Source organism: Sturnira hondurensis, unplaced genomic scaffold, assembly GCF_014824575.4.
Source record: "Sturnira hondurensis isolate 20B ecotype Veracruz unplaced genomic scaffold, ASM1482457v3 Scaffold0010428, whole genome shotgun sequence".
In the NCBI taxonomy this organism is placed as follows: Eukaryota; Metazoa; Chordata; class Mammalia; order Chiroptera; family Phyllostomidae; genus Sturnira; species Sturnira hondurensis.
This window is the reverse complement of record NW_028083059.1, coordinates 7,314,155-7,334,449: the sequence shown is the minus strand read 5'-3', so window position 1 is coordinate 7,334,449 and position 20,295 is coordinate 7,314,155. Positions and strand designations below refer to the sequence as shown.

Genomic DNA, 20,295 nt, shown 5'->3' with positions numbered 1-20,295 from the left:
ATGCATGCACCTCACCCCTACCCCAGACACACACCCTGGCTCTGCCTTTCTCATCAAATAAGAGGTAGTCGGGCCTGTCCAATTACAATATTTAAAATAAATAACTCCACTTACAATAAAGTTTCTTAAAAACTAAATAATAGCAGATCAAGATGATTGCAAGTGGCCCTGGCTGGAGTAGCTCAGTGGATTGAGCGCAGGCCTGCAAACCAAAGGATCTTAGTTTGATTCCCAGTCAGGGCACATGCCTGGATTGCAAGCCAATTCCCAGCAGGGGATGCATGAGAAGCAACCACACATTGATATTTCTCTCCTTCTCTCCTTTCCTTCCCCTCTAAAGATAAATAAATAAATAAATAAAAAGTTTTTAAAAATGCTTGCAAGCTTTCACACCTGAGTGAATGAGAGAATCAAGGCATCCTTGGTGGAAATAGAGAACTGATGGGACATAACTAAAAGGGAAGAATTAAACTGTAATGACTAAAAAGAGGCACTTGGAGTATCTGAATTTCATTTACCCATGCTTCCATTCTCCCTAGTTAATAAAGAGCTGATGTGTTAAAGTCTTTGTGTGTTTGCGAAAAAAATAGTAGTCCCATTTAAAAGCTCTGGAAATACTGTACACGATATAAGCAGCCAAATAAATCTACCAGAACAACTCTAAATTCATGTAATTAGAAGCAGACTTGGAGAAATTCACTCTCATATGATCATACAGATGTTTTTAGAATTTAGACTAATCTAGTAGGTTAGAATAAGTAATAATAGTTATAGGGAATGATTACTTCTCAAAAATTGGAAGATTAATACAGCTGAAGTTTTGCTTCAGGAGTATCTTCTTGAAAAACCATTGAAATCTGAATGCCCTTGACTCGCTACAGAAGTGCCAACTGGTATGATTTTAATCCATTTAACTCTAATATTTGGGCCTTTGTGTAGAGTCTCTGATTTAAAAGAAAATCACATTGGTTTGTTGGATAGCCTCATTTATCCTATGCAAATGCAAATAATTTAATGGGAAAGTTTTTACTTTTTTACTTTGACTTTGGACTTCCTATACCAAAGCTCTGTACAGTAAGTTTGTGATCAGAAAACCAGTGTTTTTTGTTTGTTTGTTTTAAACTTGGAATTATTGATAAAATGTTTATTCATCCTTTGTGTTGCATGTTTCTATTCCTATTTGCATAGGGTCCGTGTGGCTCTCCCTGTTTATACATCCTTTTCTAAGATCATATTGAAGAATAGATGGGCTGAATTTACAGTTTCTATTCCTACTGGACTTCGAATGGAAGAATGTTTCACTTGTCCTTGATATGTCTAAGGTCAAAATAAAGCTTTCCAAATTGGCTCAGATGAAAAGTGAAACATGTTTTTAACCAAAATTTATTTCACCATTAATGGCTTATTTTTTCCTTCCCATGTTTCCAACTTGTTAAGTTGTTTAAGATTGCTTTAGTTATCATTTTGCCAACTTATTAAAATTTCATTATTCATTTAGATATTATTTCCACATTTTTAACACTTTCATATTGTATTTATTTCCTCTTAATGTAGAATGGGGGCCTCCTTTTCAACTGGCCCAGAGAAGGCTGTTGACTTTCCTTTTTTCTTCCCAAGTTTTTAAGAAGCAGGTATTTCCAATGTTTGTGAATTGTCATCTGAATGAGCCCAATACCTTGTTACCCATTTGTCTTGCCACATACATTTTAAGTTCTGTGAGGACAGAGATCATATGTATCTTAACCACAAGCATTATCTCACCAGCATCTGGTACATAGTAGGCCATCAGTAAATATATGCTGATTAATAAACAATGAAATGTCAGCATTTTTACTTCTGTCTTACCATTACTTGAAACTGAACATGACAACATTGAACTCATACTTTTACTCATGACATATCACCTCACTTGTCTTATTACTTTCTGAAGTCCCATAATTCTTCCACTCACCCTAATCAGAAACTTTTTTTTCATGTCCTATAACTAACGAACCCCCAGGTTACGCTGTGTTATCTTTGAGAGGTACACAAGTAAGTATCTTTATCTTTGACTTCTCCATTTCCTCGCCAAGGATTCCAGTCCAGGCACTCCTCACCTTACCCCACATCATGAAAATAGCATCCTGCCTGTTTTTCTTGGCTCTTTTCTGACCCTAATTCCTCCTGACTGCAATACTGAGGAAATTTAGACTATTCTCCATCAGGTTACTCTTTCTTCAGCCTAGATTTATCTTTACCTCTCTCTTCTTCCCTAGGGATCCATTTCCAACTCCAGACAGCGCTCATCATCATGCTCCCTCCACATTCTGTAAGACTTCCTCCTTGACCTTGGCCCCTTAGCTGCCACTGGTGACCTGCCCTGTGCTTGCAAATATGCTTCAGAATTCCCTACCTGAAAACAGTCTTCTGTTGATCCTGCTGCATCTCCCAAGCTGCTTTTTAATCTCCTGTTTTAATTCCAAAACTATTTCTTGGTAATTTCCGTGCCAGACTTGATTACATTTCGCTGGTTTCCATCCCTCTCTGCTACTCACTGAAACTTCTTTTTGTAATCATCGATGATCAATTAATTGCTAAATCCAGTAAAATTTTCCCAGTTCTAATCCTTTTTAACCTCTCTATGGACTTGTTGGCCATTTATCAATTCTTGAACTCTTTCTTTCTTTTACATTTTTATTTAGATTTTTCCCTTACCTCCCTCTCCTCTGCTGCTTACTTCTCTGCCTCCCACACACGGAATAGAGTTCCATTCTCTCCTTAGATCTCGCATCCGTGCGATCTCCTTCCCTCATCTATGCCCTGTCTTTAACTGTCACTTCCATGTAGGACAGTACTTCTCAAACTTTGATGTGCCTGTAAACCATTTGGGAGACCTTGTTAAAATGCAGATGCTGATCCACAGTCCTGAGGAAGAAAGAGCCTGAGAGCCTGCATTTCTAAAAGCTCCCAGGAATTGTCGATGTGGCTCTTCTACAGAGAGCAGTGGGAATGGCAAAGATGTAAATGATTCCCAATGCTAAACCTCAGACCTTGACTCATTTCCAAAATTCTGAGACTATATTTTTAGATGCCCATGGAGTATTTTTATTCGGTTAACCAGGTAAAGGTGGTCAGCATCTCAAACTCAAACTAAATTTACCTTTTGTCCACTAAGGAAAGAACTCCTTTCCCCATCACTTTAACTTCCCTGTGAAGTATGAAAATTCAGTTTTGATTTTTGTTTACATTTTCCTTGGCACCTAGAGCACAAAGGAGTCTAATGACATCAATTCTTTCATAAAAATAAAGTTTTGATCTGTTTGTTTTCCCCCTTTATTCTGATTCTTTTATGAGTCATTGCTTTGTTATCTCATCTCTGGACTACAGCTGATAAATCTAGCTTCCTTCATTGATGCTCAACATCACTCCCCTATTGAACATCTGCCTGGTGAGTGGAAGCATAGGCTCTCTCCTAAGGATGTGTCCCAAGGAATATCTGAGTCAAGCTCCTGACATGAGGTCTGAATCTGGCCTACTGTGCTTTCCTTAGACCTGGTTAGGATGTCACTAAATCGCTGGTTAAATCACTCCACTAGGATGGGACTTAAAATGCAGCCTGTCCAGTTTACAAGTTCAGGCTGCAAGGTGCCATATGCAACCACCCTCAGCACTGTCTGCTTTTCACCCACCTTCTTTAGTTATATTCATGCATACATCTGACTTTCTTACTATACTGTGAGCTCATTTTTGAAATTATGCATGGTGTCCCGCTCATCTTCCATCTCCAAAGAACCTGGCATCATGTTTTATAATAGTAGGTCTCAACAAAGGTATAAGCTAATAAGCAAATGAAATGTTAAGAACAAGCCTTAAAAATCATCCAGCCGGTGCAGTCGGCCCTTGAACCTCCTCTGCAGCATCTCCCATCCAGAGTTCCCAGTGAATATCTCCAGGGATGGTAACAGTATGGATGTCAAGAGTATAAATTCTGGTCGGGTTAACTAACCTAAGTTAAATTCTCCTCTATTATTAGCCTTGGACAAGTTACTTAAATGCTTTAAGACTTGGTCTTCTCATCTGTAAAATGGGGGTAATAATAGTAATATCTCAGAGTTGTCAGATTTAATGAGTTGACACCATAAAATGTGGCTATGTTAACATAGCATCTGGCATACAGTGAGTACTCAATAAATCCTTACTATATTTTCTACTAGTCTTGATATTTTAGACATTTGCCTTGTTATAATTGTTCACAACATAATATGTCATGTTATAATTACCGCTTCAAACTATTGCATTTTAGATAGCACTAAAATTACTAGAAACTTTTATTCTATTGAGCTTAAGCCAGCCAGCTGTAGGTAATAATGGAGAGAGATTTTGGAAATGGTTGACCAGTTTGAAAACCACTGCGAGAGTTCTAAGATAATTGGGACCTAAACCAGGCCCTTAAAGCTACTTAGGAATAGAAAAGAGACTTGAAAACTGATTGAACATGATGGGAGAGGGAACCTAAAATCAAGAGGAATAAGAACAGGTTTGAAAAAAATGAGGAAATTTTAAGGTAATTATGAAATTAATGGAGGATTAAGTCATTAATTTGATCCTAAGGTTTTACTGTATGAGCAAGTCAGGCACCACTTTGCAGGTTTAGGCATTATGAGTAGCAAGAAAGTGTGAGAAAATAGATTACTTTTGAGGAGTTTTGTGCTAAAAGATAGAAGCAGGGATAAAAAGCAAGCATCAGTTTTATTACTGTTTTGAAAGAATGGAAAATATTTGAACACAATGTAGACTTAAAGAAAGGTCTTTGAAGTAATCAAGAGAATGGTTGGAAAGCAGATAGAATAAAATTACCAAGCTGTGTATTTTTCAGAAGGAAAAACCCTGGAATCAGAAGGGCCAGGAAAGAGTGAAGGGAGAGACACTTTGAGAGGAAGGGAATGAGGACAGAATGTGTATCAGTAATCACAGTCTCATGAAGGCAGGAAACATTGATGGGGGGGGGTGTGACAGGAAGTGTACTTTATGTGAAGAGAGCAAAACTTGCGTGAAGTAGATGTTTTAGGAAATATAATAGTAGTTAATTACATAGAAATAAAAACATTGCTGAAAAAAGTATAGAAAATCCATAGTGAGCCAACCATTTGCACCAAACCTGGCTAGTTTGTGAAGGACTAACTTTATTTTGACATTCTTCAATTTCTCCATTTAATATAATTCACTGCAAGTTACCTCACAAATTTTGTTTATGGAATTTCTACCTCTGCTTTTACCCAGTATTTTGCCTTTGTATTTTATTAGAATAGAGTGTCTGATGTGTCCATAGAATACATATTTAGAAACAGAAATAATGTCAAAGATCATCTAGTGCATTCCCCTTTCATTCTTTCTTTTAAAATATAATTTTATTGACTATGCTATTACAGTCATCCCTTCCCCCACCTTTATGTCCCTCTCCCCTGTATGCCCCCTCCCACTGGCATTCCTCCCCCACTTAGTTCATGTCTATGGGTTGTACACCCAAGTTCTTTGGCTTCTTCATTTCCTATACCATTCTCAAACTCCCCCGTCTGTTTTGTACCTACTGTTTATGCTTCTTATTCCCTGTACCTTTTCACTCATTCTTTCCCTTCTCCCTCCCCACTGATAACCCTCCATGTAATTTCCATTTCTGTGATTCTATTCCTGTTATAGTTGTTTGCTTAGTTTGTTTTTGTTTGTTTTAGGTTCAGTTGTTGATATTTGTGAGTTTACTGTCATGTTACTGTTCATATTTTTGATTATCTTCTTTTCTTTATATAAGGCCTTTTAGCATTTCATATAATAAAGGCTTGGTGATGATGAACTCCTTCAACTTAACCTCATCTGGGAAGCACTTTATCTGCCCTTCCATTCTAAATGATAGCTCACTTGATAGTCATCTTAGATAGAGGTCCTTGCCTTTCATGACTTCAAATAATTCTTTCCAGCCCCTTCTTGCCTGTAAGGTTTCTTTTGAGCAATCAGCTGATACTCTTATAGGATCTCCTTTGTAGGTGACTGTCCCCTTATCTCTTGCTGCTTCTAGGATTCTCTCCTTCATTTTAATCTTGGCTAATGTAATTATGATGTGCCTTGGTGTGTGCTTCCTTGGGTCCAACTTGTTTGGGACTCTCTGAGCTTCCTGGACTTCCTGGAAGTCTATTTCCTTTGCCAAATTGGGGATGTTCTCCTTCATTATTTTTTCAAATAAGTTTTTAATTTCTTGCTCTTCTTCTTCTACTTCTGTCACCCCTATGATTCTAATGTTGGAACATTTAAAGTTGTCCCAGAGGTTCCTAAGCCTTTCCTCATTTTTCTTCATTCTTGTTACTTAATTCAGTTGTGACTGAATGTTTATTTCTTTCTTGTGGTCCAAATTGGTGACTTGAGTCCTGGTTTCCTTCCCTTACCTGTTGGTTCCTGGTATATTTTTTTTATTTCACTTACCATAGTCTTCACTTTTTACTCTATTTTGGAACCATACTCAACCATTTCTGTGACTATTGTTTTGGTCACAGACTGATTACCAGTGTTTTGAACTGTGCGTCTGATAGGTTAGCTATCTCATCATCACTTCTGTTTTTGAAGTTTTGATCTGTTTTCATTTGAGCCATATTTTTTTGTCTTGTTGTGCCTGTTACATTGTAAGAGGTGGAGCCTTAGGTATTTGCCAGGGTAGGGCAACCCATGTGGCTGTATGTGAGGGAGGGGTCCGAGAGGGAACGATGATGCTTGCTTGGCCAGCATTCAGTCACTCACTTCCTCCGCTACCCACAAGCAAATTGGGCCCTTCTGGTGCTGATTCCCAGGTGGGTGGGCCTTAGTACATTCTAGAACCCTGTGGGTCTCTTCAGTGAACCATCCTATGAGACTGGGAGTTTCTCCCGCCCTCACCCCCATAGATTTTTTACAGCCGCACATTTTGAGGCTTTATTTTCCCATGCTTGAACCCTGGGTTGGGAAAACCCAGTCTGTCTGGGTTGGGCACAGTCTCTCACTCCCCAGTTGCTCTGGTTTATCCTGAAGCAAATTTGGAACTGCTGTTCCTCCCGCTCTTGCCTTTCCTTGCCTTGCGTCCTCTCTGCTGTGGCTGCCCATCTCCGTGCCTCCTACCAGTCTAGGTGAATGTTTTTCCTTAACTCCTTGGTTGTTGGACTTCCATGCTAATTCAATTTTTCTGGCAGTTCTGGTTATTTTTTGTTTTTAAATTTGTTGTTGTCCTCTTTTGGTTTTGCAAGGAGGCAAAGTGTATCTATCTATGCCTCCATTTTGTCCAGAAGTCCATCCCCCTTTCTTTTTCAGTGGAGAAAAAAGTATCTAGGTGTAAATGGGCAAAGAGACTCTTCCAAAATAATGCTACTAATTTTCAGCTGACAAATATCCAAACCACTATCTGCCCTCTCTACTGCATTTTGAGGAGCTATGTATGAATTTCTTTAAGCTATAATAACAATTATTGTCAGTATTGAGACAATTGAGGAACTCAAAGCACAGAATAATGCCAGGTGAACCAAACACTGTCTTCAACAGTTTTGTACCACTTAATAAGGATATGAGATATGTTCTGAATATCCAAATGGCTACAAGCAGACCCTCCAGAGTTCTTCCCTGATGATACCATTGGGCCCCCTGGATCATGCAAGCAACTCAGGACTTCAGAAATGTATCCAAACTAGAGATTTATAACTGTAGCCATCCATCTGGTCTGATTTTAACTTCTCTTTATTTCTTCAAAGTTCTGTCATAAGCCAAGCAGAGAAAAGGCATCAACAAAAAGCCCAAGCATCAAACTTGTCAAAAATGTGTTTTATAAATCACTGTTAATGTTTTGATTTGAGGACACAGAAGATTAGTACTTTATCATGTTTCCTTTTAGTAGCAGTTAGTATTGTGGCTAGAACAGCCACCTTCATTCTGTTTTGCACTGCTTTGAAATCGGGGACCGGAGTCTGGACAGCAGCTTTTACTAGAAAGAAACAAGCTAATGAATAGTTTCGAGCAGTTCAGTAGTGTGTGACTGGTAAAAATGTAGGTTGAATGTACAAACTCATCTCTTTTTATCTGTACATACTGTACTGTAAGCCCTCTGCTGAATGCATGGGCAGGCAATCTGTGCAGGTACACAGAGTGCCCCCTTATAAGTCCCCATGCTCTTTCTAAGGCTCCACTGTCACTGTCTTGACATTCTGAATCATTTTTTAACTAGAGGCTGCATGTTTTCATTTTGCAATGAACCCTGCCAATTATGTAGCCAGTCCTGGCCCTTGTTTCCAGAGAGAATCTGGGTAATTGCTTTTGTATCACCAAGAATTTGTGGCTGGTACTAAGAGGGTGCACAATAGACGTGTTGATGTGAGGAACATACACACCTGTAGACAATTTTTATGATTGTATTTGAAGCAAAACTGATGCCTGTTACAGGAAGCAAGGTCCCAATTGCTCCCAAGAATGACATTTTTGCAGTTTCTCTTATGCGTTTGGAACTGAGGGAACAAACGTAGGAAAGATCACATAGAGGTCGGAGAAAGCAAGGTGGGGATTGGATTACAGGATAGTGGACAATATTATGTGCTCTCTTGAGTGTTGTTATGGTTTATTTCAAAGATGTTTTAACCTACATACACAGAACAAGTGGACAGGGCTTGCTATAAAGCAAAAATAAAGCTTTCATTAGAAAGTAATATGCTTGGTGTGTGACTACCCAATATGACCTTCCTGGCTAGGAATTTATGATCTGGTCACCCTGACAGGTTACTTTTCATAGAACTCCTTTTTCATCCACAAATGTTTGAAGCATGAGTAAATGAGTGGTATTTTCTAAAAGCCTCACATAAATGCAGTTGATCTGAATTTTAGTCCATTTAATTTTTCTGAGTTGAGGAGTTGAGGAAAGGCAGTACATTTCTGAGAGAAAATTTAACATAAGAAAGAATCTAAAATAGTATGACAAACATCTGTGTTTCTATCACCATACATGACAGCTATTATTTTGTTCTATTTACTTAAAATACTTACTTAAAGTTCACTGTTGGTGGGATTGCAGACTGGTACAACCACTATGGAAAACAGTATGGAATTTTCTCAGAAAACTAAAAATGGATGTGCCTTTTGACCTAGCAATCCCACTCTTAGGAGTATATCCTAAGAATCCTGAAACACCAATCCAAAAGGACCTATGCACCCCAATGTTCATAGCAGCACAATTCACAATAGCCAAGAGTTGGAAGCAACCTAGATGCCCATCGGTAAATGACTGGATCACAAAACTATGGTACATTTACACAATAGAATTCTATGCTGCAGAAAGGAAGAAGGAACTACTACCCTTTGCAACATCATAGATGGAACTGGAAAGCATTATGCTGAGCGAAATAAGCCAGGAGGTGAAAGACAAATATCATATGATCTCACCGTTAACAGGATTCTAAACAAACCAAACAAGCAAGCAAAATACAACCAATGACACTCAAATATGGAACAGGCTGTCAGGGTCCAGAGGGGAGAGGGGAGAGAATCATAGGGGGAAAGGGAATGGACTCACATGAACAAGTATAAAGGACACATGGACAATAACTAGGGGTGGGGGGTGGAAAGGGGAGGGAGGCGGGGAGCATGGGGTGGGGGGCGGGCAGGGTTGGGAATATAAGACAGAAACCTGTACGTGAACAGGAATTAAATAAAAATTATATTAAAAAATACTTAAAAATAATAAAAGTTTAACTATCTGCTTCTTTTACCTTTAATCCCATTTCTCTTCCTACCTGCTCATTGGGAGCCAGAGCACTATCGTAATCTGTTGTCTCCTTACAATGCCAGCAATAATGTATGGCAACATATTTTGTGTTTGTGCATTTTAATATTTACATAAATGACATGACACTGTATCATCTTGTAATTCACTATTTTCATTCAATATTTTGTTTGTAAAAGCTCTCCATGCTGACACATGTAGCTCTCATTCATTCATTCCCATTACTACACACAGTTGTGATGATGCCCCCTTTGCCGCTCTGCCGCCCCACCAAGGGAGGCTATTGGGAGCAGAGCCAGTGGAGTCTTTCCTTGTATTCTGGCTCTTCCATTGCCATGGGGAAAAGTCATTAGCTGGGTGACATGGACAAGCTAAGCAATCTTTCCAAAGTTCCACTTTCACATTTGGAAAATGGAAGCAATAATCCCTACCACTTAAGATGTTTTTGTGAAAATTGAATGAGAAAATATATATATACAACCTAGTGTGTGATAAAGGTACAAAAATAGTGGTGGAGATGATTATTCTTTATATATGTGTGAAATATTTTGAAGCTATCAGCAAATATATGACAGTGATTTTGGATTTAGATTGTTTGATTTTTCTCATTGTACCCTTACCTTGGCTGTTGGTCTTGATTCTTTTTTTATAATGGTAAGAAAATTTCACCCTCGAAACATAGTCCTGGTTGCATCTTAGAGTTTCAGTTTTCTCTTTTAAAAATCAAATGAGCCCTGGCTGGTGTAGCTCAGTGGATACGGGCCTGTGAACCACATGATAGTGGTTCGATTCCCAGTCAGGGCACATGCCTGGGTTGCAGGCCAGTTCCTGGTTCCTAGCAGGGGACGCATGAGAGGCAACCATACATTGATATTTCTCTCTCTCCTTCCCTTCCCCTCTAAGATAAATAAATAAAATCTTTTTAAAAAATCAAATGATATTACTTCTAATGCAATTTTCTTGGGGTGAAAGGCTTGAAGCCATAGTTATGAAACTATAACATCGTAAAATGATGCCTATGTTCTTCTCTATGCGTAACTGGGAGAAAAATGAGCGTCCACTGTTTCCCCACTTTAATTTTTTCAAAGTAGCAATAATAGAACTAAGAAATCAGAATTCTGTTGGACCGTAACTGTGCTGCACAGTCCCCTAATTTGCAATTATAAATTAAAATCTGAAGCATGTATGAAGGTATTTTTTAATGTTCTCTACAAAAATTTAAAAAATTTAAACAAGATTATATAGAATCCAATCTTTGGAGTAGATGAGGGTCTGTGATATATTAAGAAACTTGAGAATACATTCTGAATCTTTCTGTGATTTTAAAGCATCCTATTTTGGGGTTTCAACAGGTTTTATACTATTCGCTATAGAGAAAAGGATAAGGAAAAGAAATGGATTTTTCAACTCTGTCCAGCCACTGAAACAATTGTAGAAAATCTAAAGCCCGACACAGTTTATGAATTTGGAGTGAAAGACAATGTAGAAGGTGGAATTTGGAGTAAAATTTTCAATCACAAGACTATTATTGGAAGTAAGTACCTGGAACTGTCTTAGTAAGCTTTCTGTAATGTTTTTCTTTGGCCCCTAGTGATCAAATTTTTAATTATGTATTAACTGTGTAATGTGAGACAAAGTAATTCCCATCTTCTAGTATTTGAGAAGACACAAAAGTAAATAGAATTTGTTGTGCATTGATATTTCAGACTCTTTTTTAAGACCCTTGTTTTTAAATGATACTGACACTTGATGCCCCCATTAATAACAGTTGGTTGATCACTATAGTATTTTAAATCAATCCCTGACCTATGCAAACCAGTTTAGCCAAAAAACACGTAATGTGTGCAAATGTCCAGATGGAAAAGTGAACCGGTTTTCACTGAGGCTTTAGGGGGTCCTGGGCTTCTTTCCTCTTAGCCCTTCTTTCAAAATCTTTATCGGAATCAGTATTTAAAATAATAGTAAGTAAAATAATATGCTTAAGTTAGAGATAGTAGGACTTCTAGTTGTTCTCATAATGGTTACATAAAATTGATTTAGAAGCAAGAAAGATGAAAATAATATCATTTTCCTCTTGTTCTTGTCAGGTATAAACAAAGTAAATGGGAAAATTCAAAGTACCTATGATCAAGTGAACACAGTGGTATGTACCAGGTTATTTTCAAGAATGTTTTTTAATAATTGTATTTGCATTGTATTTTTATTTAAGTAAGGAGAGAGTCCTATTATTCAGTACTGAGACTGGATCGACTGATTAGCTGTGGGATGGGGTTTAGGTAAAATACTTATCATTTTAGGAATTAGTTGGGTTTTTTTTTCAGAAAACAAAGGTAGAAGTATAAGATAAAAGCACATCTAATTTGTTTAAAGCTCTAAAAGTCTGATATTTAATATAGTTACTCTAGGACTTCATTATTCTAGGTATTTTGAAATAATGCTTATTATCTTCTGTCCCGTGTACTGTTTCTTTACTGTAACATGTTTCAGGAGCAAGTTGGCCCATGCTGTACTTACATTGCTATTGTTCACATCTTTTCTTTATTTTCTATCACTTCCTACTGAAAAGAGCCAACCCTTTTCAAAATGACAAGACCTTGGTTTGTCTTTTTCATGCACACAGCCTTTGCTTAGTGCCGTAAATGTTCATACATCTTACGTGCCAGGCATTTCCCCCCATCCAGTCACCGTTTTCTCTCTCACTTCAGAAGCTCAGTCCCTTGTTCTCTTTCCCTTCTCCTTTCAAAACCTGTGCTCAGGAAGCATCCCAGCAGCTATGTGCTACCAGTTGTAAACATAAGCCATTGTTATAACCGTCACACAGTTGTTTGCATTTTAAATCACATGCCCAATTACAAAGCAAAGGATGTCATGTCACTGAGTAAGTGGAGGAGGCACTTTGATGAGAAGAGTGGGATTTGGTCCTAGCTTTGGTGCTAGGAATTGAACTTTTCAGCCACGGAGATAGCCTGCAGTCAAGTGAACCTGTGAAGACTATTCATGGTTGCAAAGCTAGTCTGTTCAATGTATGTGGATGGGTATATTTTTATGTCTAATTAAGTAGTCCACAGACTGCTCCACTGATCACGCAGCTTTGTGGGGAGAAAGGTAGTAAGTGCCCCACAGAAATAATAATAATAATAATAATGATAATAATAAATATGCTGAGTTCTTTTTCCTGACAGAAAATGGGTTTGGATGAAATAGAGCTGATTGAGAAATAATAATCTTGCTAAGGAGAATGTTTCTGTGGTTTGAATTGGCAGAAAAGTGTGCATACTAGAATAACTATCAAAGTATGATTACCAAATTACTGTAATGGCCCAGGAAAGTATTTCATTTCAAATAATAATATTAAAAAAGGGGATTGCAGATACATTCCCAAGCCATGATTTTTTTTTTCCTTTCTTTAGTTTTCTTCCCTTCCTCCCTCTCTTCTTTCCGTCCTTGTCTTCCTTCTTTCTCTCTTTTTGTTGTTCTTTCTTTGTGTCTTCCTCTTTCTTTCCTTCTTTATTTCTTTTTTCTTCAGTTTTAATTTTTCTTAATTATCTAATATTTAAAGATTTAGAATATATAAAATAAAAAAGAAATATTAACAAAATTGCCTATAACCCACTACAGGACTAGTACAAAACCATTTATGGTCTACTGTTAAAACTTTGGAATATTTTTTATTTCTAAGTATATTTTCATTATAAAATTAAAATCATGATATATATATATATATATATATATAATTTTATATCTCACTCTTTCACTTAGCCAAAATATGACATAGCATATATTTTTTAAGATTTTATTTATTGACTTGTTAGAGAGAGGGGAAGAGAGGGAGAGAGAGTGGGAGAGAAACATCAGTGTGTAAGAGGTACACGGACTGGTTGCCTCTCGCATGCCCCCAACTGGGGACCTGGCCCAGAACCCAGGCAACCTAGGTGTCCTGACTGGGAATTGAACCAATGACCTTTTGGTTCACAGACTAGCTCTCAGTCCACTGAGCCACACTAGCTAGGCAATGCCATAGCATATTTCATGTTATTAAATTCTGTTTATACACATAATCTTAATTGGTGGTACACCAATTAAATGATTTAGATAATTTTTAAAGCATGATCTAAACATGCTTTTACATACNATCTCACTCTTTCACTTAGCCAAAATATGACATAGCATATATTTTTTAAGATTTTATTTATTGACTTGCTAGAGAGAGGGGAAGAGAGGGAGAGAGAGTGGGAGAGAAACATCAGTGTGTAAGAGGTACATGGACTGGTTGCCTCTCGCGTGCCCCCAACTGGGGACCTGGCCCAGAACCCAGGCAACCTAGGTGTCCTGACTGGGAATTGAACCAATGACCTTTTGGTTCACAGACTAGCTCTCAATCCACTGAGCCACACTAGCTAGGCAATGCCATAGCATATTTCATGTTATTAAATTCTGTTTATACACATAATCTTAATTGGTGGTACACCAATTAAATGATTTAGATAATTTTTAAAGCATGATCTAAACATGCTTTTACATACCAAATCAGTTTCTACTTTGTAGACATGCAAGTTATTTCTAATAGTTTTTTAATTTTAAGTGATGTGATGATGAACATTTATGTCTGTGTTCACATTTCTGATTATTTCCTCACATTAGATTCTTAGAATGGGAATTAACAGTTTGGATATTGGGCATTGTTCAAACTTCCTAATAGGTATGGTCAAATTTCTTTCCAGAAAAGTTACACCAATTTACCATGTTGCCAGCCATGTACTAGAGTTATCTTGCTATAGGACCCTGGTTATTAGCATTATGTTATTTATATCACTAAATCCTGGCTAATTGTGAAATGGTTTTATTTGTGGTTCTCTGCTTGCTGATAAAGCAGTACTTTCTTCCCTTGTTTATCAGCCATTTGCAGTTTTCATTTAATGACCTTTTGTCTTAGCTCTTGTTTATTGGGCGTCTCCTGGTGTTTTTGTTGAACAGTTTAAAGGCATAGATTAAAGAGCAGTGACCCTTTGTAATATCATCTAGAAACATTCTCACACTTGTTATCAACTTCGTTATGAGACTTTTTGAAATAGTCAAGTCTTGAAATTTGCTTAATCAAATTGTCCTTTTCATTGTCATATCTTCAATTGCATTATATTTTACAAAACCATCCCCTATCCAGACAGCAGATAAATATTCCCCTCTTTTGGTTATATAAGTGGTTTGATTTTGTAATAATTAAACTCTAAACGATGTGGATTTGATCTTGCTCTGTTTTATGTTTATGTAGTAAGGTTCTCTGTTGACTAGCTTATAGATTTTTCAGATAATTTACCAGTTGGCCTTGTTCCAAGTATTGATTTGTGCCACTCCGTAAGGTCCCTTTGGCTTTGTCTCTCTTAAATCCAGTCACAGGGATTCTGTTCCAGAGCAATCCGCAGTCTTGTTGTGAATGGTTCCCTAGGAAGCGTTTCTTATCTCCCAGCCTCTTAGTTATCATGCTTTGTCTCACATGTGACTCACTGATGTCATTTGATCATATCCCAATAATGGGTGTATTTTGGCAGGATATTTCATTTAGGTTGAAATACCCAGCAAGATTGGGAAAAATAGTTGACATTTTACTCCCAAAGAACCTAATTTCTTTTCCCATCAGAATAGCCATGGCCAGAAGAACCAGAGAGAAATTTCCTACATCCCTTGACACAGAGCCAGATAATTTTATTACTTCAAGCTGTGAGGTGGTGCGCCGCCCCCCCCACCGCCCCCCACAGCCAGCTCCCCTGAGGTGTGGTCTGAAACTCTTGGTTATTTCCAAAGGAAAACTTGAATTAATTACAAAGTTATTTTAAGGCTTCTCAGTGAGGCTTTCTTCATTGTTACCTCCCAAAAGGCAGAAAAATGTTGCACGAATTGCTCTTGGGTAGCTGGGGAAAGTCAAAAGGAAACCATTTGAGACAGCTTTGATCATCTTACGTGGCCACTTAGAACTGCTCTAAAAATTGATTTGATACTGTAGAGGAATATTTTAACCCAAATTAGGTCAATGTCAATCCAAATACTAATCCATCTCTTCTCTGAGGCTGATCTTAGAAGGCAGTATTTCAAGAGTACTTTTTAGGGTTTTAAGCAAAGGACACATTAAAAATGTTTTTATGTATATATACATGCTTATATCTAAAACTTATATGCAGCAAAAACTACTTAAAACCTTCTAAAAGGAGATATTTGACATGGGAAAAACAATTTGAACTTTAGGCTATCCATTTTTAAAAGATCAATACTATTTAGGTTAATAAATTGAATGTTGATAGATATTTTCAGCACCAAAGCATATGCTTATATTACAGTGTTCCATTGCTTCTCCAAAGCAGTGAATGATCCTGGTATTAATGTCTATGGCTCTGGGAAGTCAGTTCATGTAATTTTTAAAGATTCCCACTCAGGGACAGGTTTATTGATTTTGAGAGAGGGAAGGGAGAAAGAAAAACATGGATCGTTTGCCCCCTGTACGCACCCTGACTAGGAATCCAACCCAAAACCTAGGTATGTGTTCTGACCGGGAGTCGAACTGGCAACCTTTTGGTTGCAGGGGTGTCCAAACTTTTGGCATCTCTGGGCCACATTGAAAGAAGAGTTGTCTTGGGCCACACATTAAATGCATAAGAACTAACAAAAACAAAAACAAAATCTCACAGTGTTCTCAGTGAAAGTACGATTTTGTGTTGGGCCGCAGTCACAGCCATCCCAGATCACATGCGGCCCGCGGACCACAGGTCGGACACTCTTGGTACAGGAGGATGCTCCAACCAACTTAGCCACACCAGCCGGGGTGATTTAATGTGCTTTTAATCTCTTACCATAAAAGAGTTAAGTACAAAAAATTGAATGTTGACTACAGCCCCCATCTTAGGCATATGGCTACTTTATATTGTAATTGATGTCACTGAGCGCAGGGTCTGCCGGCACACGGGCAGACCAGGACGCATGCCAGAGACAGCGCAGGGGTCCCTTCTGTCTGGACAGTGGCTCTGCTCTACCAGTTGTAGAATACTTACAACCCTACCCCTGCTTATACCTCTAGAAAAGTCAGAGAAAGGGCGTATGCATTAAACGGAAGCATGAATCTTTCAGCTGAAATTGTATCACTTGAGATTCATGTAGTTGAGGAAAAAATACATTATTCATGATGACTGCTGTTTTCTCTATGTTGAAAATTGAGAACATTTCTTTTGAGGTTAAATGTTTAATATTAGGTTTCATAATATTAAAAAATAAAAATGATGGCCAAAAGGCCTAATTTTAATACATTATCTGTATAGTTTTTTTTTAAATTTAGTTATCTAACTAGTTCACTGAACAATGTTTTTTAATTTTAATTTTTAATTGTAATTTAACCCCCATATCCTCCCCACCCCCTGCAATCACCATGCTGTTGTCCATGTCCATGAATCCTTTTTCCTTTTTGGTCGATGACCTACCTGAACAGTCAGTTTTAGAAATGTGTTGCATTTATTAACCAAGATTTTAAAATAGAAGTTTAATTAGTTAATCCAAATCTCCTTAGGATCCCTCTCCCCCTAAAATATGATATCTATTTTTACCCTTCAATTTTTTCTTTAGGAGGTCCACCCATGTTTTTATAAAACCACATCTGCATTGGCAAAAAGAAACGATGGTGCCCATCCTTAGAGTGTGGCCATTATTAACCAAATGAAGTGAACAGGGAGAAAGACCTCGTGGTCTCCACCCACACCCTGATCGTGTATGGCAACTACATCAGCTGTCCTTCCATTATTAGCAATTGTTGTCCTAAGCAGAAACTTGAAAACTTTACATTTATGCCAACGATATTGCCAAAGGTGCGTGTCTGGTTCCTCCATAGCTTATCAGAAATACGAAGACTTTCACAAGTAGAATGTTAGATTCACTTCTAACCAGATGTTAGATTGAATCAGGAAGTTTCGTAACTTTCATTAGAACATTCCCCAGACGAATTAAAACCAGAATGCAACATGCCCAAGTTCTTCTCATGTGGTTTGGCTCTTGAGCCATTGGAATTTGATGATGAGAAGCCCTTAGCCACTTTCCAAATGGACAGCCCCTCCTTATCTCAGGGCCTGAACGTAAAGTTAAATTTACAGTGAATATTTTGATATCACGATAATACCAAATGGACAAACCTCTAAAGAACAACCTGCAAAGTATACCAGCCTGGTATCACCACTACTTTTATTAAAGCTAATTTTTAAAACAGCACCAGGAGGAGGCTAGTACAATGCAGGGTGATGTGGAAGCCCCTCATCCTGTGTGGCAACTACTTGCTATGATTATTTCTGGGTAAGCAGAGCGTTTGCCAAAACAGGACTAAAAAAAAAGGCTGAATTGGTCATGGGGTCATGGCCTTTTACCACGTCGGGTCAATCTCATCACTGAATCTCACCAATTGGATACTTAGCTACAACACCCAGAAAAATGGTCAAAGTGAATTTCCTTACCAAGTCCCCCTGCTCAACATACAGTACCACCTGGGCTCTTAAGGGACAGAGTATCGTGAAACTCAGAAAAAAAAATAAAATAATACATCTTTATAAAGCAGGAGGAAAATATGCTTACTTCCTGGTATACGGTAAACTTTTACAAAATAGTTGCTGAATGGAGGGATGAAGGAAGGAAGCGGTGATGGAGGTTTGCAGCAGAAATGGGGGGTCAGCAAGCTGTAGGGAAAAGAGTCAACAAGGAAACTGGTACCAGGGTGGCATCTGTAAAGACCAGTGTTCTGCTGAGGCCACACAAGCTGAACTGTGCAGCAGCATGTGGGACTTTGACCACCTTGTCCCCCACCCCCAAGCTCAACACCAGCGACACTGAGATCCCTACACACATTGATAAATGTTCATAACAGTAAGTCTGGATGGCAGGTTACTGGTACCTTTAAAAACAAACAAGCAAAAACACACTGGATGTGACTGGTGTGGCTCAGTGGATTGAGTACCAGACTTTGAACCAAAGGGTCACTGGTTTCGATTCCCAGTCAGGGCACACGTGTGGGTTGTGGGCCAGGTCCCCAATAGGGGCTGTGTGAGAGGCAACCACACACTGATGTTGCTGTCCCTCTCTTTCTCCCTTCCTTCCCTTCTCTCTCAAAAATAAATAAAATCTTTTTTTGAAAATTTTAAAATAAATTAAAATTAAAAAATAAAAATAAACACTGTACATGAAACAATTAACATTGGGTTGTAATTGGCTAAACACTGTTAACTTGGAAATTATCACAGTATTTCATTTTCCAATTAGTCTAGGTAACAGATAATTTCCCTACACTTTTACAAGAAAACACAGGGAGTGGATTTGCAGTGTGGATTTCTTCTTGGGAATTTTAGAGCCTTCAACATGGACATTTTGGGCGGAGGGATCTTCCTGATGCCCTTTAGAAACCTGCTTGTAGAGATGCAGCCACTTGCTCGTTGGTCCAGTCTTGGTGCATCTGTGGATTGCAGATTAGGCAAGAGAGTAATTAGAGGTCTAAAAAGAGTTGGATTCTACAGCTAAATGGTTTCCTTATTTCTGGCAGCACATACTGTACATATAGTCTTGCCATCATCTTAGAACATGGCTCTGTACTCAAGAACACGAAGAAAAACTTTGTTCCATTAATGTGAAGAGTGAAATATTTTCCATTTGTCCTTGTAAAAAATTGTTTGTTTAAAGCAAATCATTAAAGCAAAAGAAATTAAGATTGGCATAGTGCAATTCAAAAGTTTAACACAATAGTATGTAGGCATTTCTGCTATAATGTGTCTCTGAAAAACTTCACATTCAGCAAAACAGGCACTGAATTCAGTAGAAGAATGCATTCAGAAATCTTTGGAACTGGAGTCACAGCCCTAACAAAATGCTCATTAGCACCTGCGAAAATGGTGTGATCCCTGTGGCAAGTGGCTCCCACGGGACTAGAGGTTGCCACAGCAGGCGCCTAAAATTCTGAGAAATGACGGCGGCCGTGGACTGTCAGCCCTTTTGCTGGAGCAGCGCTGGTGTAAGCTAAGGTGGACAGGTGAGGCTGCACCAGGGTCTGACCATCCCCTTCTGAGGCAGCATCCTGGGTACAAGTGTTCATATTTTATTCTCTTATTTAAAAAGATGACAGAAATCCCGCTGCCAGAGCAACATCAAAGCAGAGGATTTTTTTTCTTTCCCACTGAAGATTATACTTCTATTCATACTTTTCCCTTTCCCTTGCCTGGGAAAATTATGTACAAATGATAACTATATATTTGTGTCATTCTCTCTTTACCAGTACTGTATGAACTATGCAGTACAGAAGCTTCTGTAGTGGCTGAACAAACTTGATTAAAATAACTTTTTCTATTTATAAATGAAGTTCATCTACATAAAGAATTTGGAAAACAGAAAAAGGCATACAAAACAAAATTAATATCAGCTTCCAAAAGTAACTACTGTTAAAAAGACTATAATCTATTCCCCTCTAAACTTGTATTTATACATTTGTTATGAAATTAGGTTATGTTGTAGACATGAATTTGTATTCTTTGTATTAT

The 20,295-nt window shown here is 38.0% G+C and overlaps 1 protein-coding gene across 5 annotated transcripts in view; it reads left to right on the top strand.

Annotated features, from left to right (window-relative positions):
* The window catches only part of ABI3BP (ABI family member 3 binding protein), a 255,288-nt gene that overhangs the window by 100,596 nt on the left and 134,397 nt on the right, over positions 1-20,295 (top strand). For all 5 annotated transcript variants that reach the window (XM_037058952.1, XM_037058953.1, XM_037058951.1 and 2 more), the window contains exons 5-6: positions 11,107-11,288; positions 11,842-11,897. In XM_037058952.1, coding sequence (XP_036914847.1) covers positions 11,107-11,288; positions 11,842-11,897 — 238 coding nt within the window. The remainder of the gene's footprint in view (positions 1-11,106; positions 11,289-11,841; positions 11,898-20,295) is intronic.